The following is a 24,208-nucleotide window of genomic DNA, read 5'->3' on the forward strand; positions in this document are numbered from 1 at the left end:
TGTTAACATCTTGAATAGCTGTCGATTAATGGGTTTTTATTTGATATTTTGTATATTTTTGAAGAATACCTCATGTAGGATCCATAAATCAGTGCGATTTTGACTTAATTTACGACAAATCATGTTTAATTGCAGAATTCCCAAAGAAATATCACACTGCCATCAATCCTGAAGCAAATCAGAGAAGTTGCTGTTAACATGGAAACAAGAATCGTAGGAAAACACAGTGTCTCAATCAACTTATATATTTACGTATTTTTAAATATACTGCATACGTTGGAATATTTTGTAATAAACTTCCAATATATGGTACAGTATACTTACAGTTATATAGTTCTAATTATAAAATAGTGCTGCATGAAATACATTACTGATTTGATTCTATGAGGAGGATGAAGAGAAATAGATTCGGCTACTTCTTAAAAAAGAAACAAAGTTTGTGAGTGTGTGTTTTTTTTTCTCTCTCTACGAATCCAGAACTGCTTCGTTCACTAGTCAAATGAATAATAGAAGCTACAAGGAGACTGCAGGGGTTACAAGCGATTCAACGACAACATGATAAGGGATGCCTCTGCAAATTTAAACACGACTATTTCTGCAGCAGATTTAATTACAGGTACAATAAGAGAATTCAGTTTGATGGGATTGTGTCTGCCCACAATACACCAAGGCCAAGTGTATCTATTAAACTGAATTGAAGACAATATTGACCATAAATATATGATGAATATGTGACTAATATAAGACTTGAGGCAAAGCCTGAAACAGCCGAAGTGTATTAAGTCATTTTGTGACCTTTTTTATTTACCTTGTTTTTTATTTTAAAATGCTATATAAAGATATATAAAAATTAGTATTGGTGTGGCAATACTGCTGGTTCTTACTGTCTCAAAGGGAGCGTGTGCAGTCCTGTGCCTTCGTGGTGGACGCGGTCTGACGTGGGTCACATGACGCAGAGGTGAACCTTGTGTGGGCAGGGTGGACAGACCTTCCCATGATGCTGAGCGTGAAAGGGGAGCAGATATCTGAGGAGTGGACACTAAAGGTGAAGAGTTGGGGTCGTCACCTAAACCTGAAGGAGAGTGAAACACATCAAATTAATTATATGATATGCTGTTTAATTAATTGAATCAATCACAAATAATCATATACACTACATTACTGTGGCAGATAAAAGCACTGAATATGCAACAAAGTCAATATATTGTTTGATGTATTTATCAGTGCTATTTATAAAGGAATAGTTTATAGTAATAGTAATTTGTTGAAAATGTATACATCCTCAGGCCATCCAAAATGTGGATGAGTTTGTTTTTTCATCAGAACGGATTAAAAAAAAAATAGAATTACATCAATTGCTCACCAATATATTCTCTCCAGTGAATGGGTGCCGTCAGAATGAAAGTCCAAACAGCTAATAAAAACATCACAGTAAAACGCAAATAATGTAACTAATCCATAAGCCATGTGTTTTTAATAAACAAATCCATCATTAAGATGTTTTTAACTTCAAACCATTGTTTTCGGCTAAAATATGAGTCCTCTATCCATTATATTACTTTCTCCAGTGAAAAAGTGGTCTCATCAAGCACTGTTCACAAGCAAAAGCAGGGATGGGCTTTTTCACTGGAGGAAGCATTATTATGGATTATGGACTCATATTTTGGCCAGAAGCGAAAGTTTCAAGTTAAAATGCCTTAATGATAGAGTGTTTTTATCAGCTGTTTGAACTCTCATTCTGACGGCACTCATTCACTGCAGAGAATCCATCGGTGAGCGAGTGATGTAATCCTAAATTTCTCAAAAAAAATTTCTCATGTAGAAACAAACTCATCTACATCTTAGATGACCTGAGGGTGAGTAAATTTCCATCAAATTTTCATTTTTGAGTGAACTATTCTGTAAATTGTTTAATTGTCATGGAGCAAAATTAAGTGTATGCATTTTTAAAACTTTTTATTTGTATTTTTTTATTTTTACAATTAATTAAAAATTAAAAACACTAAATTAACATGATAAAATGACATACCTAATAAATGTTAAATAAGTTTTATAAATGAAATTGAGCTAAAAAATATGATATAAAGAATGAATGGGTTTTAACTGAAAAATGTATGCACAGTATAAGTATACATGACTTGAAAGCACTTGAATGAGTGCTCAACTAAAAAATTAATGATAGTCCTGGTTTCATCCTACATAACGTGCGTGTGACTCACTGAGTCTGTTGGACACGGGACGAATGCGTCTGGTCCTGGAGCTGCGTTTTTTAATGGCGATTGTGTCCTGTGTGCAGAACGATAGAAGTGACTGAGAACTGAGCAGATGACAAGACCGCTGAGTTACAAGAGATGACAGATACTGTGAATACCACCAAACACACAAATGAGTCAGTTGTGAGCGATTCATGTAACACACTCACTATGCTGATGCCAAAGTCATCCTCCACAACATCTAGTATGTCAGCATGTCTGTGTGTGCGCCTGGCTGTTCCCCCGTCTTCCAGCCGTCTCATCTGTGAAACCTGCCGGAGCTGTGATGACGAACAGATGCGTGAGGAAGAGCGATGCTTGTTCACGTGTTCAGAATGTACAGACGAATGGAGAGAGAAATTCGTTTGTAGTACCAGGGTTTTGTGTGTGGCATAAAGCTCCTGTAGGATCTGGTCCACTATGGAGTTAGTGAGATATGAGACCACAGACAGCTTGACCTCCCTAAGAGTGAGAGAGATGGGAGACAGAAAACAACATGTTAGAGCATGTTAAAATCATGCTGGGAGTTCCAAGTGTGAATACAGTGGCTACAGAAAAGTAGGTTTGTATTTCCATTAAAGACTTCATGATTTTGATCGACAGGTGCATCACACGGATCATTAGTTTGGACAAAATGTAGATACACCCATGATACGAGGTGACTCAATATCAAGCAAGAATCTAAATCAAGGGGTCTTTGAAGGATTTAAACTAATCTAAATAAAATAAATAATGTCAATTTATTCAACTAACCCTAACCTAAGAGTAATACTAATAATACTAATAATATTTTAATTAGAGTTAGCTGACGTGGTTGCAAAGTTACATTACGTTAGTATAACGTTTAAAGTGGACTATTGAAAGTGAAGTGTAACCAAAAAGGGAAAATAAAATAAGCCTTTAATGTGTTGTTTGTTACATTATTTATACAGTGGGTATAGAAAAGAATCTCCCCTTTAAAATAATGACATTTTGTTGCTTTGCAGCCTGTACATGTACTTTTTTCTATGATAGCGACCAATTGCATTCCGTGATATTACTGTAAAATCAGTCATGTGTTACACACATTTTAGTTACAGACTTTATTCAATTTCTTGAGTTTACACCAATATACCAAAAAGGCAAGCTCCACCACAGATTACACTAAGTGTGCAAAACCGTTTTGGAGATTTCTGTCATTACGCATTCAAGTAGACAGCGGTTTTGAAAGCTGCTGCCTGGGGCATTATAAAGATGGCCGCCGACTGAACTGACTTCAAAAAAGGACTTTGGTATAATTCTCAAAGTATTCATTTCAGAAACATCAACAACTCAACACCCTCCTTTCTTACTCCAGAGCTCTGTTGATGTCCTGAGCTGCTCTCTCCATCAGAGCAGTGCGGATGGACGAACGAGGGATGGACACTCGCTCAGAGATGGAGGAGAGGGGAGGAGAGAGACACTCTGCTGCGGCACAAGAAAGCGGACACAGCTCCCGGCACAGAGACACCATGGAGTCCACAATGACCTGCACAAATCAACCATCAGTCATCCATCACGCCTTTCAAGTCCATCAGAACAAAAAAAGCAGATATAAATCAGGCTGAAGCACCTGTAGTTCTTTATCAGCTGCTTTGGCGAGTTCTCCAGCCAGAGAGTCCAGCCTCTGTCTCACCGGACCGTCCACTGACAGCACGTGGGCCAGTTCACACAGCGAGGGGTACAGCTAGAGGACAGTGCAGACATAATTCACACACCAGTCATGATCTCTCACACTCTCTCACTGACCGCTATGAGGATTCTGTTACATAAAACTCATGCAGGTGATTTGTCTTTAACCTTTAATGCTCACTCATAAAAGCGATAGTAGTGGAGCTTGAAAGTTTCTTAAATTAATAAACAGAAAACACTTGAAATCAATAACGGAGTCACTCGAACATCTGCACTTAGCACATAGCACATAAATAACACCTGACTGAATATTACCATGTAGCCATCTGCATTGTATATTAAAAAGCATATGTTAAGCAAATATCAACATTATTGTGATTACAGACAAAATCCACAGGACTAAAATCTACTAGCAATGGTGTAAAGTAATATGTAGTATAGAATTTATGTAATTTAATATGCTGGTCAAAAGTTTATACATACTTCATGATCTTAAAAACCTTTTGTTTTAAATGTTAAATGCTATAAATCTGTGTATAAATTTAGCTATAAATACAAATTTGTTTTTTAGTAACTTTTTACAATATAGCTGAATTTGTTAACATTAGTTAATGCAATGAGCAATCCTTTTACAGCATTTATTAAACTAACAGTGTTACTTTCTACTTATGCTAATACATTTTAAATGTACATTTCAAGTTAAATTAACATTAGGGGATGTATTATTAAAGAACATGGATTAACAATGAACAATAGTATAATTTATAAATTAACATTTACCTACATTAATAAATCCTGAATGTTCAAAAAATGTTCATTGTAGTTCTTGAACCTTGTTGTAAACTATTATCTGAATAACTGAAATATTATTACAATTTATAATTGCTGCTTTCTATTTTAAAATGTAATTTATTCTTGTGATGACAAAAGCTGAATTTTCAGCAGTCTTTACTCCAGTCTTTATTTTTCTTCAGAAATCATTCTAACATGCTGATTTGGTGCTTAAGAAACATTTCTTATTACTATCAATATTGAAAAGAGTTGTGCTGTCCAGTATTTTTGTGGAAAGTGTGATACATTTTTTGATAAATTGAAAGCTCAAAGAACAGCATTTATTTGAAAATCTTTTGTAACATTATAAATGTCTTTACTGTCATTTTTTTATCAACTGAATGCATCCTTGCTGAATAAAAGTTATATTTGTGTTTCATAAGTTTGATGACTACTGCTGTGTGGAAAACAGTCATAATAAATAAAAAATAAAGAAGAGAGGTTGTGCATTTGACAGGTAAATACACAAACACACTCACAGCTCGAGAGTTCCTGGCTTCCTTGAGGACCTGTCTGGCAGCCTGTAGCTCTTCCCCTTCACCTGTTCCTCTCAACACACACACCTGCTGCTGCACGCGCACACACAGACGCTCCATCACCTGGGACAGCAGCAGGACAGAAAGAAAGAGACAGAGAGAGAAAGCAAGCAAGCGAGAGCAACAGAGAGAGAAGAGAGAGTGAGATCTCGGTGTGAGTTTGATTCAACAATACACAGTAAGATCAGTCAGAGTTCACATTAGCATGTGAAAGAGAAGCTCTCTCACAAACAACACATGTGTGTCATTTTTTTTAAGGTGAAAACTTTCTCTTATACTAGTTTGTGTAAAGACCAATATAAGCAATCTATTCACAGGTTAACCATCCAAAGAATGTAAACATAAACACTCTTAACTGCAATTTAGATAAATGGGAATGCTAATTGATAGAATTCGTCTCTTCAGGTACGCTACTAATCAAAAGTTTGGGGGTCTGTAATATTTTTTTAAAATGTTTTTGAAAGAAATCGCTCACCAAAGCTGCATTTATTTGATAAAAAATACAGTTGAAACAGTAATATTTTGAAATATTATTACAATTTAAAAGAACTGTTTTCTATTTTAATATATTTTAATTTTCATCAGTTATTATTCCAGTCTTCAGTGTCACATGATCCTTCAGAAATCATTCTAATTTGCTGATCTGGTGCTCAAGAAAAAAATTCTTACTATTATCAATGTTGAAAAAAGTTGTGCTGCTTAATATTTTTGTGGAAACTGTGATACATTCTTTCAGGATTCTTTTATGAATAGAAAAAAACAGCATTTATTGAAATATAAATCAGTTTTGTCCTTGCCAAATAAAAGTATTAAGTGATTAAAAAAAAAAATCTTACTTACCCCAAACTTTTAAATGGTAGCACATATTAGACCTAACAATCGTAGATAGGGTAAGTGTTCAGAAACACTTTTTAGATCATTTTGAACCTCCTAGTGGCACTGAAATAATGCACTACAACTTTAAAGTGCTAAAGAGAATTTAAATGGCATAATTATGCAATTCTGCTTCCACAAAAACCCCCAGAGTGCCATCTGCACCAGAAATATGTCTCTGACACTTCAGGGTTTTAGTTGAGTCCATTTTAAATCACATATTACAGGAAATGCATAGAACTGGCACTTGCAATTTAACCACCAATTAAACTCAATTCATCCGAACTGGCAGAACTGAAAAAGAACTGACCCAAACTCTGACCCATAACCAACATGATGAGGCAGTGGTCAGGAAGCGGTCTTTACCTGTTCTGCGGTACTAGTGACCAAGCCCTGATGCAACCGAAGCGCCTGTTTCTGAGAGAAACGCTGAGTCTGGTTATTCCTTAACAAAGCTCGCTGGATCTGAGAGAAACACAGGAAAGACAGAGAGAGGGAGAGAATATAATGAAAGTTAAATGTATTGTCTGCTGTGTCCCTCTCTCAGCGATGACCTTGTAAAAGTTTCACATCTCTGGGCTCATTAAACATGTGCATAAACATTTCACTGCCTTGGGACTGTTAATCTCAAAACAGCCGGACACACAGAGTTATGGATATTTAAAGGGGTCATATCATGGAAAAACAGATTTAGCTTGGTCTTTTGAAATAAATAAATCCCATCTACTAATATATCCAAGGATGTAACCAAGTATTTATGATTGTGGGGACTAAGGTCACTGAAAACTAATATTGATTGACTTAATATTTAAAGGTCACATATTTTACACCTTTCTGGAGTTTTATTTTAGATTTTGATGTCCTTAAGAATATATATTTGCGGTATAAGTACCAAAAACCATCTCAATATATTTTTACAGCTTCTTTCTCAGGAGCTCTGCTGAGAACAGGTCGATTTTGGCCTGTCTAATTAATATTCATGAGCCTCTCTTCTGATTGGCCTGTTGTTTTCTGAGTGACGCACGGCCAGGCCAACCACAGGTAACTAGGGTCAGCCGACGTCACAGCGCTAGCTGGAGGCAGCAAAACAAAGGGGAAACTGGAGGCGGCCCATTCAAACCAGCGCAGATTCGGCTACACATGAAGCTTAAAATATCATCTTGTTGTGATGTTGGGTGCCAGAATCTACGTAATACAGCCTCAAATTAGAAATTTGATCGCATATCTGCTGCCACTGCCAGACAAAAAACCGACGACAGCTGTGGTTAAACACGATAAATCGAGCAGACTGGACAGAAACGATCGTCAAAAATGCTCGCGTTTGCAGCGCACACTTCTTATCAGAAAAGGTTCAATAAAGTATTGTCTTTTGTTGTTATGGGCGCGTCTACAGATTCCTTGCCATATGTCTATGTTTCTTGCATCTCACGACTATGTCGTGTATGAAATAATGTCTGTGTGCATGTGTTTTGACAACTAAATTCTGTGACTGACCAATCAGAATCAAGCATTCCAGAGAGCCGCGTAATAAGAGCACAGTAACATATGACCACCCATATTAACACATTAATGCCTGCACTCAAAGAAAAAAAACAAGAAAAAAGCCCCTGTTTTAAAATGTCTGTTCTAAGGAGATGGTAAACTGAATAAAATGTACTTAAAAAAGGCTATTTAATATAAGGTACTGTTTAATATAATCAATGAAATTATATAAAAAGCAGGAAGATAGGAAAGCTAGTATGAATAGTGTGTAGTACAGTGCATTCTCTATATATTTGTTGTGCCATTTCTGGCAACTGTGTCTCTGTATAGCATTTTGAACAATCCCAGCATTACAAAGAAGTGGCTTAAGTTTACCTTTACCAATGCCCTTATAATTTCAATTGAATAGTTTGTGTGTCATGTTTCACCGCAGATCTTTTTGTGAACTCATCACTTGTCATGTAGTGCAGGTTTTGTAAAGAGGCTGTTATTTAAGGGTTGGGCAGTGGCACTTATCTTGGACTCTACAGCAAACATACAATCCATAAGCTGTTATTCATTTCACCTAAAAAAGATGGTCAATCAGAAACACAGGTCGTATGCATAGAGGTCTTCAATGTACAGAAGCATAAAAGCCTGTTTATTTCTATGGGTAAAGGGTAATGTTAAACTAAATGATGTCTGTTTTTGTGCAAAAATCTTGACTATCAATTATATGTGGAATAAAATAAAATATATAGCCTCTTCAAAATAAATGTTGAAGCATTCTTACCTTGGTTAGTGCCTGTTCTGTCCTTTCAGGGGCGCTACGGTATGCTTGTGTGACATCACTGAGTGGGATAGGCATGTACTGCAGAGTGAAGTTACTGAGGAGAGAGCAGAAGACCATCAAGAAGCAGGATAAAAGTTTCCCCCAAACATCGCAACACAAAAGAGAAGAATAAGTTCCAGGAAGCTGGAAAATGTTACACACCATCTATTTGTGTCACAGAAACAAGTTGTTTTTCTTGCTTTCATTCTATTTAACTTTTAACAGTGTAGTTTCTTTCAACACTTTTCAAAGCAATCTGCACTGAGAACAACTTTCTCACAATGATTACAGTCCACTGAATGCAAGTTCAAGTCTGCAAAAAAGTTTCTGCATTAAATAATATTAGTGTAGATCTCCAGGGATCAGAGGTGTTTCCAGAACAATGCTTTAATTGTGCATCACAGGCAGGTCAGAGAGGTGATGAAAGATTGTGCAATCACAGACAGCTTCATGTAGGCATGGACTGAAGTTCTTATTTTTTCCCAGTAACAGCATGCCGTGAATAAGTTTCCAAAGAGATGAGTGAGTCACTGCTCACATGGGTGAGTGTGCATGATATGAATGTTAGAGTGTGTGTGTCATACTGTTCAAGAGCTCGAGCCACATCTTGGAAACCCGTAGCATTTGTGTTATTCCGATCCCACGTCACACTCCTACAAGAAAGAAACAAACCATGACAATCTTATATTACTAAACCACTATGCATTATTTATTGTTAATAAATGCACCAGAAGGGAGTCTGCATGCATTTTGTACATTTTCTGCACTAATTTTAAGGAAAAATCTGAGGAATTCTGAGTATAGTCAAATGTGTTAAAAAAGAGAATAGAATTAGGGTCATTGTCAATATTGTTGATTGCTGAATCTGTTGATTGTAAAATTGAGGTTCAGTTCAGTTTTATTCCATAAAAGCTTATGGAAGTATATATTAACATCCACACATTATTAATTTACCTTTTGTTTTTTTAGTTTTTAATCATTGATATCATTATTAATTGCCTATTTTGTTCTATTTTGTTATAGAATACACTAATACTTAATCCCGGAAAGCAAAATGAACAAAAATAAATGCGTAAATGCATTCAAAAATAAACATAATCAATGCATAAATAAATGCATGCATGCATAAATTAATACATAAAAAATATAAATATGACTGAATGAATGAATGAATAAATAAAATAAATAAATAAATAATGTAATGTAAAAGTGGTCCCCCATATGAAGGGGACAAGAGCTTTTTTTATGCGTTTGACAATATATATATATATATATATATATATATATAATATTATATTAGGGGTGAAACGGTACACAGATGTCACGGTTTGGTACGTACCTCGGTTCGGGGGTCACGGTTCGATACGATTTTGATACAACAGGAAAAAAAAAATCTACTTTTTTTAATGTGTGAAACAAACCGTTTCGTATTATTTGATAGACTGGTTATAAAAAGACAGTGTTATAAAATCATAAAATTCAAGGGACATGTTTATCACCATATTTAAAAAAAATATCCATTTGCAAATTAGCTAAAACATTTCATAAAAAAAAGGCAAGTGCACAGGATGTAGAACGCCCTAAATTATGTGCGATCAGAATTTTGCAGAAATCTGCAAAGCTTTCTGTGGAAAAGTATATATCATTAGAAGATCTAGGGCCAAATTTAGCCAGCGCAAACCCTCTGTGAGATTTACTAAAGACATGCAGTGAAAAATTTGCATTGAAAGGAACATGGGCACAGTTAATTTTGCAACTGTCCTTACTTCATATGAATTTGTAGGAGCTTCCCTTTTAGACGCAAAATTTATGGGAGGAGAGTATTAAATGAATAATGCAAGATGATTTACTAAGGTTTGCTGTTTGCAATTTACTTATATTTGCGCCATTATTAATGCCACGCTTCATCCATTTTGCACCTGTGTTGTTAGTAGATTACCCACACCTAATTATCATCAACTTTGCTCATTTGTGACCATTTGTGACCCTCCACTAATTTGCGCTGCTCTTGGTAGACTGCATTGGTCATAATGGATATGATCTGGCTGCGTCTGTGTTCTTTAATTTGCACATTGTCATTAAATCACCCGCAGCATTTTCCACTCCCATCAGTGCTTTTATTGGTTTGCAGTCTCATGCTAATTCGCCCTGTTTAGTAAATCTGGCCCTAGTCCTTGACATGAAGTTAATAGTTGTCTTCTTGGTTAACAGGTACTATAATGTGCATGGGATGCTGTATGGACCAATCAGTATCTTGAACAATCTTTTTTGTAATTTATATTACAGTAAACCTGTTCTCCCTATGACAGAATACCTAAGTGTAGTGTTGATCTGCAGAGCTTTACTAAGCATCCTCGCTCCTGTGTCATAGAGCCCATTCCCACTCAAATCCACCTTCTTCAGGCAGGCGTTGCTGCCGAGGGCATTCACAAGCACCGTGCCCCTCGAACGCAGCCTGGAGTCAGCCAGAGACAAGCTCTGCAGGGCCTGTCAGGAAAGAGGAGCAGTGAGAGAAAAGAGTGTGTGTGTGTGTGTATGTGTGTGCGAGTTTGCAATGTCTGTGATCTGTAAAAACAGTGCTTAATAATTAGAGCTTTACTAAGCATCCTCGCTCCTGTGTCATAGAGCCCATTCCCACTCAAATCCACCTTCTTCAGGCAGGCGTTGCTGCCGAGGGCATTCACAAGCACCGTGCCCCTCGAACGCAGCCTGGAGTCAGCCAGAGACAAGCTCTGCAGGGCCTGTCAGGAAAGAGTAGCAGTGAGAGAGAGAGAGAGAGAGAGAGAGAGTGAGTATGTGTGTCTGAGTTTGCAATGTCTGTGATCTGTAAAAACAGTGCTTAATAATTCATCAAGCAAGGCGATATCTGCTGTGAGAGGACTATGTGCCCTGAAGGAGAGAGATTAGAAAGAAAAGAGAGAGAGTGAAGGAAGGACGGATGAATCACTAGTGCTGTAATACACTCAGCAGAATGTTAGAAAGATTTTGTACTCTTTGTGTGTGTGTGTGTTTGTGTGAATCCAGAAAGTGTGTAAGGTGGGTACAGGAAACAAAGCGTTATGTCCATGTGTATGTGTGTGTGTGTGTGTGTGCACTTATGAAACACTCACACACTCTTCCTCCTGCACAAGATGCACTAGTTTCTGCAGAACCTCATCCAGAACCCTGCAAGCACAGGAAATAGCAGGACTTACACACACACCTATAAACGCCATAAACTCCAAGATTAATGACACTTCACACACATCTCCCCAGTCCCTCCTCTGCCTCCCTGAGAGCCTCCTACTGTGTGCTCACATTCGGTTTGTGATTGCAGACGGTTTCACAGACTTTTCTAACCTGCTTACCTCAACTGCCTGTCTCAGAGTGGATATTTGTTGTATCTGTTAATCTGTGTACTCTACGTAAGCTCTATCAACATCTACTCTATGTCATGATGTTGATTATCACAGAACATAATTTCTAATAATCCCTCAAATCTGTGAAAACAAACATGTGACGCTTGCAGTAATGCATTTAGAATGGAAGCCTAAAAGGGAAGCAGGCAGAAGGAAAAAAAAAAGTGCTTGAAAATGAAAACTGAAAATGGTATGGTAAAATTGTGTAATTGTGTATCTGGAAAGTTAAAGTCAACCTTTCCCTTAGGGGGAAGTCGTGGCCTAATGGTTAGAGAGTCGGACTCATAACCCAAAGGTTGCGGGTTTGAGTCTCGTACCGGCAGGGATTGTAGGTGGGGGGAGTGAATGTACAGCGCTCTCTCCCACCTTCAATACCACGACTGAGGTGCCCTTGAGCAAGGCACCGAACCCCCAACTGCTCCCTGGGCGCCGCAGCAAAGAAATGGCTGCCCACTGCTCACTGTTCACGGTGTGTGTGTTCACTGCTGTGTGTGTGCACTTTGGATGGGATAAATGCAGAGCACTAATTCTGAGTATGGGTCACCATACTTGGCCACATGTCACGTCACTTTCAACTTGAGTTTAATGTTTTAAAAATTTATTACAAAAAACAAAATCCGATTTTGAGATGTAGGAACATGGAAAGGAGCTGACCTAACAGCCATAATGTACTGTTTACATGAATTAAACTCCACCCACAGGAATGACATCATTAACATATAATCAGAATAGAGCGAAAGAGTGACTGCCCTTTTTTCAGCAGTTTTAATTCTGAAAATATTTTTCAACTTGAGTTTAATGTTTTAAAAATGTATTACAAAAACAAAATCCGATTTTGAGATGTAGGAACATGGAAAGGAGCTGACCTAACAGCCATAATGTACTGTTTACATGAATTAAACTCCACCCACAGGAATGACATCATTAACATATAATCAGAATAGAGCGAAAGAGTGACTGCCCTTTTTTCAGCAGTTTTAATTCTGAAAATATTTTCTTATTTATTTTCTCCATAGGGATTTAAAAGAAGTTTTCAATAAAGACATCAAACAAACTATGAATCAAACAAACCAGCTCCAAGACAATGCCAACATTACAAACTTTGTTTTGAAGCAAAGAAATATTTGAAAATCAGAAAATGTCAATGTCAATGTCAACTTAAAAAACTTTTTTTTTTACCACAAATAACACCATGAATCACTGCAAACTGTTTTACAGTCATTTGTTAGTATAAAAGCAATTTATATGGCATATTTTGAAAAATGTCAATGTAATTTAGTCAATGTTGAATTATCAATATTAATGTTATCAATGTGAATTATCAATGTTGCTTCTTAACAGTTTTGTGGAAAATTATGTTGTTTTCTTTGAATACCAAAAAGTAAAAAAATCGTTTGTAACATAAATGTCTTTACTGTCACTTTTGATCAATTTAAAAGGGTCATATGATGCGATTTCAAGTTTTCCTTTCTCTTTGAAGTGTTACAAGCTGCTCGTGAATAGATAAGATCCCTAAAGTTGCAAAGACTAAAGTCTCAAACCCAAAGAGATATTCTTTATAAAAGTTAAGACTGGTCCACACCCTCCTAAAACGCCTCGTTTAAACACGCCCCCACATGTCTACGTCATGATGTGGGAAGATTTGCATAACACCGCCCAAATGTTCACGTAAAGAAAGAAGGCGTAACTTTATTGTTGCTCCCACGGCCGCCATGTTATGAAGACGCTGTGTGTTTCTTTGCGAAAGCAAAACTACTTTGTTTGGCCTTCCAAAAGAAGACACGACTAGAAATCAGTGGTTAAGTTGTATTTACAACGCTGTTCCAGAATAGTTCAACCCAAATATTCAGATGTGTGCAGCACATTTTATGGAGGACTGTTTCCTGATCCTGGGAGAGTAGACAACAATGCCGGCTGTTCTGACTCACAGACTGCAAGTACGTTTCCATATTTAAAGGATTTGCTACTGATGATTCAAACGTGAGTTTTGGGCAGTGTAGAGTAGCGCTTGTTCGCGTTTCAGAAAGGCGGGGCATAGAGGAGAAAAAATAATGTACAGTATGTGGAAAACAATGTCTTTTTTTAACCTTAAACCGCAGAAACACATTTCATTACACCAAATACACAAAATAATGTTCTTTTTAGCAACATCATATGACCCCTTTAATGCATCTTTGCTATTTCTTAAACTGATCTTTGAACTTTTGAATAGTAGTGTACATAAATATTTTCCAATAAACTAATATATATACGGTGGCCGAGAGAGCTCAATGCGCTGCAAATGAAAAAAACACATGCAAATATAAAAAACACCAGCAAATTAAGAAAACATCTTGTTGTACATTTGCAGCGTGTTTCTGTATTTGGTTGTGTTGTGAGTCTTTGCAGCACGTTTCTGTATTTGCAGCGCGTTTCTGTACTTGGTTGCACTGTGAGTATTTGCAGCATGTGTGTTGTCAAACTGATATATGATGTATGAATGATATATATATATATACACAGTATATATATATATATATATATATATATATACACACACACACACACACAGTATATATATTTAAGCCTTATATATAAGAAGCCTTTGAGTACATAGAGACAGACTCAGTTATACATTTTGTTTGCTGCAATTCTCTGATTGGTGGATGTTTCTTCTTAGGATTACATGTATTGTACTTCTGCATCTGGAATTTGTCTATTAAATATGATTTTTCTAAAATGCTATTGTAATTACGTTGACTGATGGCTTCAACAGAAACATATACCATCGATTTATAACTTCAGAGCCCATTGTAGTTTTGCTTTTAAAGTTTTATATTGTTAAAAATCTATTTTCACCATCCTAGAAAAAGTGTCCCTTTTCAAATTGACAATTTAGACCATTTAGACAGCTGAAATAATATTTTTACTGTAGAAGTCATGTTAGTGCTTTGACAAAGAGTTTCACATTTCCCGTTTGTCTGCAAGGCTTCCATTGTAAGTGCACAACTGTAAACACATTTTTAGTTTTTTGGTAATTGACGGCATGACACAGATGCTGCTGACAGAGATTAAAGATGTATCGAACCTTTAAGCAAGGCACTTATCTTCAAACTGCTTCAGGCAGCCTGGCCCCGCAGTCTAAATGCTTGTTTGTAAGTCACTTTGGATACACGCTTCTGCCAAACAAATAAATGTATACATATATCACTGTCTGCTCTGTGATGTTTGTCTCTCTCAGTCCGGGAACAAGTACCTGCCCTTGATGTTAAAGTTCTTGCCCAGCAGCAGGTGTTTGAGGGACGGGTGTCTGGAGAAGGCAGGAATGACACAGAGGAGATCAGCATCCAGCCCTGAAATGAACACAGAAAAGTACAGGCAGAGTCAATAGCGAATGAAGCAAATGCAACTGAGGGGAAAAAACAGGCTGAAGGTCGTGGGAGCAGACAAAAGCTTCCGTTCATTTATTCAGTTAGATGTCTCACCGTTGTCTGAGATGTCCAGTGTGCTGATGCAGGAGACTCTAGGGAACAGGTCCTGTATTATCCCTGCTCCAGCAGACCTGAGCTGAGAGTCAGACGAAAGGAGAGAATGAAAAAGAGATAGGGAAAGACAGGCACATGGGGTAGATAGAGAGAGTGAACACTCAAAGCCTCTAACATGTTTAATTTATACTAGCATGCACTCATATTCTTCCAATAGCTCAACTGAAAGAGTGTGGTGCTAGCAACACCAAGGTCATAGGTTCGATTCACAGGGAACTGATAAAATAGACCTTAATACATGGTTGCTTCTGCCAAATAAATACATTGTATGCATGTTTATATTTAAAGTATGGATGCTTGTTTCTGCCAAGGGATAGAAAGAAATAAAAAAGGTAATTGTGACTTTTTAGAGTATGGACAATTAATACACAGTTCTGAGTTTTTTTTTTTTTTTTTTCTCGCAAATCAGAATTGTGAGATATAGACAGAGAATTGCGAGGTGTTAACTCACAATTCTGAGAAGAATGGTCCAAACTGTGAGATATAAACTTGCAATTACCGTTTTTATGTTTTTATTTTGTAGTGGGGACAAAAAACAGAATTGCGAGATGTAAAGATATATACGAGATATATAATTATATATATTTCATTTTCTTAGGCTTCCATATTAAACAGCACTTTAAATCAGTTTTGGAATAGTTAGTTATTTTGAAACTGCTAGTTGTCACCTTTTTTTTTTTTTTGGTTACATACAGGCACATAAGGTATATTATGGATAAGATTGTTTTGCTATTCTAAAATAGCCCTAGCATTTTCGTCAAAAATAAAGTAGATCCAGAATGACTCATCCATTACAAATAGCTTTGCACATTTATCACTTTTTACAGTGCATACTGGACAAAGCAGCAATTTTGGACTAGGATTTAGGATTTATTATTCCTTACTTTTACAAAATAATTTTGCAGCCAGAACTTTATAATAGTTATATCAAGAAAAGTATATCACTGAAAATGTTACAAAAAGGCTCCTGAACAGTTACACCGTTAATTTGAAGGAAAAACTATGTGGGGTAAGTTGTCACAATGGAACCTGCCGTTACATTTGATGCATTTGGCAGACGCTTTTATCCAAAGCGACTTGCACTGCATTCAAGATACATATTCATAATTTGTTTTATTAAAATATTTATTAGGCAAAATTAAAACAATTTATGAAACAACAAACATGTAAAAAGTAACACCCCAAAAAATTACCATTAAAAATTATTTTATAAAATATAAATCCCTGACCTGAAACCAATATACAAAATATACTGATATAGAGAATAAGCATTTGTGTAAAAAACCTAGTTGCTCATACAAAGTTCTATATGTAATTATTTTCAAATCCACAGTTCAGAGATTTGTGGAAAGCAGCTGTTAAAATAGTTTATGATTTGATTTCCGATAACGAATAAAATGATTTTGTGAGGTCAAAATAAGGCAATGGAGGCCCCACAGAGATAAACACGCATTGCACTCTCAAAAGAAACCTTGAAAGTATTTCTGTCTGACTAATTCTGTAGCCAAGATATCTGTACACACAGTAGAGTGACCACAGGCTGAAGGATTGAGGCTAGAGCGAACAGAGAGAAATACTCTGACAGACATTTATAGAGCTCAAGCCAGATTTAGATCCACAATGGGGGGGATGGAGTACCTCACAGCCGCTGATGTCCAGGTGTAGGTCAGTGATGTGAGGATTGGATGAAAGCCCAAGGAACAGAGCCCTGTGGAAGTGACAGTGAACAAACACAGGGACGTCGTCATTACTGACAGCATTACATGCCTCATTGAAGAGACTTAGCATTCTATTATGTGCTTCCATGGTTGATCTCCATAATAAATCAAATCATAAAAGGTCTATATGGACACCGTCAAAGCGTTACGCAGATCTTAAAGGATTAAGGGGAAAAGAGCTTAGAGATTAGTTCGACGACTCTGGTGAGGGCCGGTGCTGTTGACAGAAGAGAGCTAAAATCAGGTGTTTAGCTGGGTGTGACAGCCCGTCTTGCGCTCGGTTTGTGTTTGTGAGTCAGGAGGAGGTATGACCTTGTTTGAAATGCTTCATTTCAAAACATTCTGGCTTTCCCAAAATAGCAGCTGCTGCGTGATCATCTTGATGCTGACCTCAGTTAGGGGTGCAGAGCTCTAAAACTAGAAATGAATCCCCAGACAGTTCTTCTAGCAGGCTTTTAACACTTGAAATGGTTAACCCTTTAATGAATGCATCCAGACAGTATTTGCAGTTTGTGTTTCCTTTGAAGAGCACAATAGTTTTCTTTTTCGAACCCAACAGTTTATTTATTATGAGATGTCCATTTTATATTAATATATAATAAAAATAATAACAGCCTCGAATGATAGTAATAAAAATGGACTGTTTAACTGAGCATGTTTTCCAAAAATCATTACTAAAACATTACACTTTTTGGGGGGATGTGGTTGATTCTGTTCAGAAAGCCCTTCAAATCAATATAAAACATTAAAAAAATATGTGCCATTAAAAATTTACAAAAATGACTCCACATGCTCAGAGTGACTTCACTGCTGCCTACATGCTGAGATGAAAACTGTGTATTTTTGAAATCCGCAGTGATAACTAATGATTTTTGTGCTTAAAGAGATAGTTCACCCAAAAATGCAAGGCAAAGCAAATTTTATTTATAGAGCACAAATTTAACACAACTGTAGTTGATCCAAAGTACTTTACAATAAAAATAAATCAGAATTTTAAAAGAGAAAAAGAGGGTAGAAAAAAAGACATAAATAGAGATAAAAACCAAGTATCAAAATCAATCAACATCTACAGTATATTCATAGAACACAAACTATTGAAAGTACATTCACAGCATCACTCGAATGCTAGAGAAACTTCTGTCAACATCTACACTCAGAAGATAATTTGAGAAATGTTTTTTTTCTTTGGCCGTATAATGGAAGTCAATGGTCACCAAAACGGTTTGGTTACCAGCATTCTTCAAAATATCTTCTTTTGTGTTCACCAGAAGAAAGAAAGGCATACTGGTTTGACAGAATTTTCATTTTTGGGTGAACTACAGTATCTCTTAAACATACAGCACCTGAATGGTAGAGATAATGAATTGATACAGTACAGAACAGTATGACTCAAAATGTGCTTTACCAAATCCTGGGTTAACGTGACCTGAGTTATCATGTCATCTAGCTGAAAACAGCTTAAACCAGCCTAATGTGGTTAGCTTGTCTCCTATAATGTGAAAAGCTGGTTTGTTGGATTTAGAGAGGTTTTGATCACTTGTGAATTGATCAGACTAAGAGACCACCTGGCTAACAGGCTAAGCGCCAGCTAGGTCATGCTGGGAAACCAACTAAGCCAGATTAAACTAGCTAAGCCAGGGTTAAGTGCAGCACAAAAAGCCAAAACGGCGACTGGGCTCACCTCAGCACGTCGGGAGGCATCTTCATAGACGCCAGACTGATGTGAGTGAGGCTGAATGCTGAACTGAAGAACTGACGGAAGGAAGGAAGTGTCTCTCTCACTTTCCTAAAAGTGTGACAGACAAGAAGGGGAGACTTTTATCCATAACACATCATACCATACTTCACAAAGCCCTGAGCAATATGCCAGAACAAGGGCTCAAAGGGATACCCTCTGGCTTATTAGAAAAGAACTCGTTTGTATCTCTATTATGTGTTAAACATTTTAAAAACGTTCAACATTTTAACAAGTTGTCATTGGACCAAACAAACCATTATTTGGGTGGGACAGAACTAGATTGGGGAAAATGAGAAAAAGAGAGAGAGAGTGACAGTCAGTGAGGGATACTAGGGGGCTAAAAACATGACAGTTCATGATAACATTTTTGCGTTTGACAGTGACATTATCATTTAAGAGAGAGAGAGAGAGAGAGGGAAGAATGTGTGGTGTAAATGTGTTAACAAGAGCAGAGAGTGTTAAGGGAACATTCCCATTTAATATTCATGAGCTCTCTGTCTTATCAGCTCAAACAGAATTACATTGCTGTCTTCACATGGCACTGGCGTAACCAGATTCTCACACACACACACATGCCCACACACCTCACACGGAGGTGCCCATATGTGCAGTGGTTCTGTGTTTGGGTGTGCATGTTTCTGAGCACTTACGCTCACAAGTGCTCATAAAGCATACTAACATACTACTCTATAATATTGCTGCAGTATATACTATGTATACTGAGCACAATATGCAACGACAGGGCTCTAGACTCATTCTTCCCACCGGTTGTGCTGCATGGTGTGACTAACTTTCTTAGTTGGTCGCACCAGCACATGATTTGGGCGCACTTAGTTTTTTTTCTAAAACATGGGATTAATCTGTGCATGCTGATGAATAGTTTTTCCGTTATCATAGTTTATAGTTATATGGTAACAAATGTGGGATTAACATTCACTTTCACTTTTTAAGACTAAAACAAATGCTTCAAAGATGGATTCATTGTTATTCTTAATGAAAAGCACAACAACAATAAAACAGTAACCTACAATGACAAACTAGCATATATAACATTTATTAACAAAAATGAATAAGACGAGGTATAGCATATACCACATGCTGTATTATATATCGACTAATAAATTACAGAAAAGTTTAGCAAACACTGTGGAATCAGTTTAATAAAATTAAAAGAAGACTCTATAGTGTAACGTGAGGTAAACAGCAAAGACAACAGGCTTAAATTAAAAGAAGTCATTTAATTTATTTTTACATTTCGTTTGAAAACCGAATCCTCTATCTGCCACCATTTCCTAAATAATAATAAAAAATTTAAAAAATTGCAATGTTGATCTCTTCTTGACTCAATATTTATCCCTCTGCAAATTCAAACCCAATTAAGAACAAACACATTTGCAGGAGGTGCAAAGGATTAAGAAACCTCCAATCTGAACAATAAGTTCAGCCAAAATTAGCCTCATTTTTCAGAGAGTTTCTCATAATGCCGTTAACGTGCCAAGAGGGGAGATGGAATTGCTGTTCGGGTTCAGAGGGAGTCAGACAGGAAGATGGATCATTGTATTTCTGTATTTCTCCTCAGCCTACAGTTTCTTCTCGCATGCAGGCACATGCATGTTTACTTGCAATATCATAGACTTCTGTTGTAAAGCTAATTATAACTACTAGATCATTGTTAGAATAAGAAACATTGTTTACTTAATTTATAAGCTATTTTTCCAAATGTTTTGATTCAGCTCACTTTTGGAAACAATTTTGTCACACAAACATGTTTTCTTCTGATTCTGTTATAGTGGCTGTATTACCATCTGTGCAACATGCAGGTCCATCAGCTCTATCTGATCACTCATGTCCCAGTTTAACTCATATTGTATCTCTGCAGGCACTCTTCCCTGCTGGGAAACCCATTTAAAACCAGCCTCTGATGGTAGCTGAATCCAGCTGGTACAAGTTGATCTTTTATGCTTACTAACAAGTCCAAGCTGGTCTAGATGGTTGATCAGAAAAAGTATGAGTAGACCTGATTTGTTTTGCAGATTTGATTTGTTAGCTAGTCTAAGCTGGTTAGAGCTTTGACAAATGACAAATCTCATTCTGCACAAGAGTTATTTTAGTATCATTGAGATACTATTATAGTTTTTATTTTTATATTTTCTGTTTTCATTTTCATTTTAGTTAAAGTTTTAGTAATGTTGTTGTGTGTTTGTCATATTTATTAGTTCTTTTTTATATTCTATATATATATATATATATATATATATATAATTTCAGTTTTAGCTATTTAAGTGCATCATGAAAATGAGAAATATTGTCTTGGCAACTTATATACTTATATAATACTTATAAAACTTATATAATAATGAAATAAAATAATTTTTAACTGAAATAAAATATCATAAACATTACATTTATTTTATTTCAGTTAAAATTTATTTTATTTCATTATTTAAGTAACAATTTTTTAATGGTTATAGATATACAGGTGCATCTCAATAAATTAGAATGTCATGGAAAAGTTCATTTATTTCAGTAATTGGAAAACAGAGAGGAAAAAACAGAGAGCGAGGGAAGGAGAGTGGCAGCAAAAGAATGACGAACATTAGTATAATTCTGCAATTTAGGACCATTAAATGTGACAGAAATATCAATATGAAATCAGAGACAAATTGTTGCCTCGCATCCCGGGTGCAATGACATAAATCATGGTGAGTAAAAAGCAGTCTGGCAATAACAAATTCAGAAGGATGAGACACACTGTCAACTCACAGAGTCTACGGTACAGTCAGTGCCTGACAGGTCCAAATGCACCAGGCAGTTCGGCTGTGCCAGGAACAGGTACAGATTCTACAATGAGGAAGAGTATTGAGGCTGTTAATAGTGATGTGTATTCGTGTATTGTGTTCGGTCCATGTACTTTTGGATCCATTCATTTTTCCTTTTTTAACCCAGAAATGAAATACGGAAAATGCGTTTTTTTTATTTATTGAATAAGCAGACAAACTCATTTTCATTATTCAAATTATTTCATTAAAAATCATGAAAATGATATACAGCTTGTTTTTTTTAATGTATATAAATGCTAAATTTAATTTCTAGCTTTTTAAGCGTCTCTATATATACGCTAAAAGCGTCCTCTAGCGCTACCGACTTGGCTACCGGTAACCCATTGCTTTATGAAAAACCTCTGGCGTCAATGTATGATATAGTCATTACATATTTAATTCTTTGCATTTAATCAGCTGTTTGTATCCAGGCACGGTTCTATGGGGGTGCTAGAGGTGCAAAGCACCCTCAAATGAAAGCAAGAGCACCCTCAGTTGAGGCTGTAAAAAAAATAGGATACTGGTGAAACACTCATTCAAGCACATATTTGAATTTGCACTCTAGAGCGCTTCAAATATTTCTATTTACAACGTGTTTTTGTAGCATTGATCAATGTAGCCAATCACAGACATATCTGTTTATTTCTTGAACGCAGTGGCCAATCAGAGGTGCTTTAATGCAGAATCCACTCACCGCTCAAAACGCTGCAGTTTTATTCAGTGCTGAATGATACAAGCTCGCAAATCCTCTCATTATAACAAACAAAGTGCAGACATGATGTAAGTAAGATAATAATTGTGGAGTGTAAAGAGATTCATTGACTATAATGGAAATTTGTGAGATTCCGATAAACTGAAATGAGTGACAGCTTTGTAATTATTATAAAGGGAGCACTCTTTGCGTGCTTTCTTGGCTATAGTCCATTTATCATTTGAATAAGTTTTGTTTTTCAGGGCATGGGGCGAAAATATGTCAAAATAGATGTGCATTAAAGGCACAATATGTAATTTTCGCCGCTGGAGGGCGCGTATTCAAAATAAACAAATAGACAAAGGTGTAGTTTGATGACGCCGTGACTGAGTGTGGAATCATGGGAGTTGTCGTCTTCATCTCCACAGCCGATGCAATCTGACGGGACTCGGGCAGAAATCATGTTCATGGATGAGCTAATGATTTATTAACGTAGTAGAATGAAGCAGGGTGAGGCTGAAAGCTGTCGAAGCGAAACGAGGCCGCTGAACGAGCGTGACACATGGCTCGAAAGCAGCGGAGCTTTTATTATGCCACAGTCGACCGCTTTCGCTCCTTCCGGTCGTGCGTATGTGGGGAAAAAAAGCAGCACTGTTTTATCATACTAGATACGTTTGAAAGTTCTGTTATAATGCTACTCTGTGCGGTCGTCACCGGGCTATTAAAACGCACAACATATTAAAGCGTGTTTGGTGTTTCCATATTTTCTACAAAACAAAACCAGAAATCGAGGGTGTATGACGTCATTAGCAGGCGACACAATGACACTATGGAAACGGTCCATGTCACTAGTTAAAATTGCTTATTTCTCTGGATTTAAACATTCTTCGAAACATTTGGGATAATGTAAGTACACAAGTCAGCAAAATATATAACACTGTTCTAGTGGTTTTTGGATATTTTAATTAAAAAAAATTGGTGACTTGTAACTTGTAATGGAGTAATTTTCATTGTAATGTATATGTACTTTTACTCAAGTATGGTTTTCAGGTACTCTTTACACCTCTGCAATCCACTGCTAATACTGCTAATATTTTATTAGACTACAGTAAAAGGTACAAGCGGTAATTGTTTTTCGCTGGGTGTTTACGAGGTTTACGAGAATTTCATAACATAACATATATTTTATATATATGAAATAAAAGTTCCCATACCCAGATTTGACATTTAAGGCTAATTGTTGAAAGCAATGTATAGTACAGTGTTAGTATAGTGACCGCATTTCTCTTGGACATCGCATTTCTATTAGCCCTTCATGAAGTTGGGACAGGATTCTGCAATGTCTATTTTTTAAAATCATACTTTAAATAGCCATTTATTACATTTATTACTTGTAGAGACGGTTCTAGTTCTCAATCGAACGTGGGGGAGAAGCATTACTTCTAATTTGGCTAATTTGGCCTTGTAAGATAAAAAAAATTTCTATATTAATTTGTGCATTTTGAAAATATTTATTAAAGGTGCAAAAAAAAATCATTGTCGTGGCATTTTTCTTTTCCCAATAAAGGTATGAGACAAAAGTCTTTTGAATATGTATTTTCTTACAAGAAAAGGTGACAGTCATACAGCCATTACAGTCATGGCTGCAGAGTGCGACCCCCAATAACACTCTGACTCAGTATTTATATACTAATCAAACCAGGATGCTTCTATCTCATCCAATCATAATGCATATTCAACATACAATGTGTCCATTTAAGGTATCCAACCATGTCCACTAGATGCGTTTCTAAGTATTTAATGCAAATCGTTTTCTAAGAAGCCAGGATGTCTAAGAAGCTAAAATAACATTTCTGTCTCACACTTGTCTCGCACATAAACATCA

General features: G+C 36.5%; 1 protein-coding gene across 1 annotated transcript in view; it reads right to left on the minus strand.

Moving 5' to 3' along the window:
- LOC107706283 (leucine-rich repeat-containing protein 16B-like) overlaps positions 1–24,208 on the minus strand; it is a 66,220-nt gene that overhangs the window by 5,148 nt on the left and 36,864 nt on the right. The window contains exons 14-31 of the mRNA XM_016509962.1: positions 21,577–21,654; positions 20,730–20,797; positions 18,757–18,861; positions 16,996–17,065; positions 15,298–15,379; positions 15,069–15,165; positions 11,546–11,600; positions 10,750–10,922; positions 9,020–9,088; positions 8,397–8,490; positions 6,509–6,607; positions 5,213–5,332; positions 3,844–3,957; positions 3,584–3,759; positions 2,627–2,714; positions 2,423–2,533; positions 2,220–2,286; positions 885–1,072 (exon numbers count right to left, since the gene is read on the minus strand). Coding sequence (XP_016365448.1) covers positions 885–1,072; positions 2,220–2,286; positions 2,423–2,533; positions 2,627–2,714; positions 3,584–3,759; positions 3,844–3,957; positions 5,213–5,332; positions 6,509–6,607; positions 8,397–8,490; positions 9,020–9,088; positions 10,750–10,922; positions 11,546–11,600; positions 15,069–15,165; positions 15,298–15,379; positions 16,996–17,065; positions 18,757–18,861; positions 20,730–20,797; positions 21,577–21,654 — 1,854 coding nt within the window. The remainder of the gene's footprint in view (positions 1–884; positions 1,073–2,219; positions 2,287–2,422; positions 2,534–2,626; positions 2,715–3,583; positions 3,760–3,843; positions 3,958–5,212; positions 5,333–6,508; positions 6,608–8,396; positions 8,491–9,019; positions 9,089–10,749; positions 10,923–11,545; positions 11,601–15,068; positions 15,166–15,297; positions 15,380–16,995; positions 17,066–18,756; positions 18,862–20,729; positions 20,798–21,576; positions 21,655–24,208) is intronic.

The sequence above is a fragment of the Sinocyclocheilus rhinocerous genome, unplaced genomic scaffold, assembly GCF_001515625.1.
Source record: "Sinocyclocheilus rhinocerous isolate Xijiao unplaced genomic scaffold, SAMN03320098_v1.1 scaffold444, whole genome shotgun sequence".
In the NCBI taxonomy this organism is placed as follows: domain Eukaryota; kingdom Metazoa; phylum Chordata; class Actinopteri; order Cypriniformes; family Cyprinidae; genus Sinocyclocheilus; species Sinocyclocheilus rhinocerous.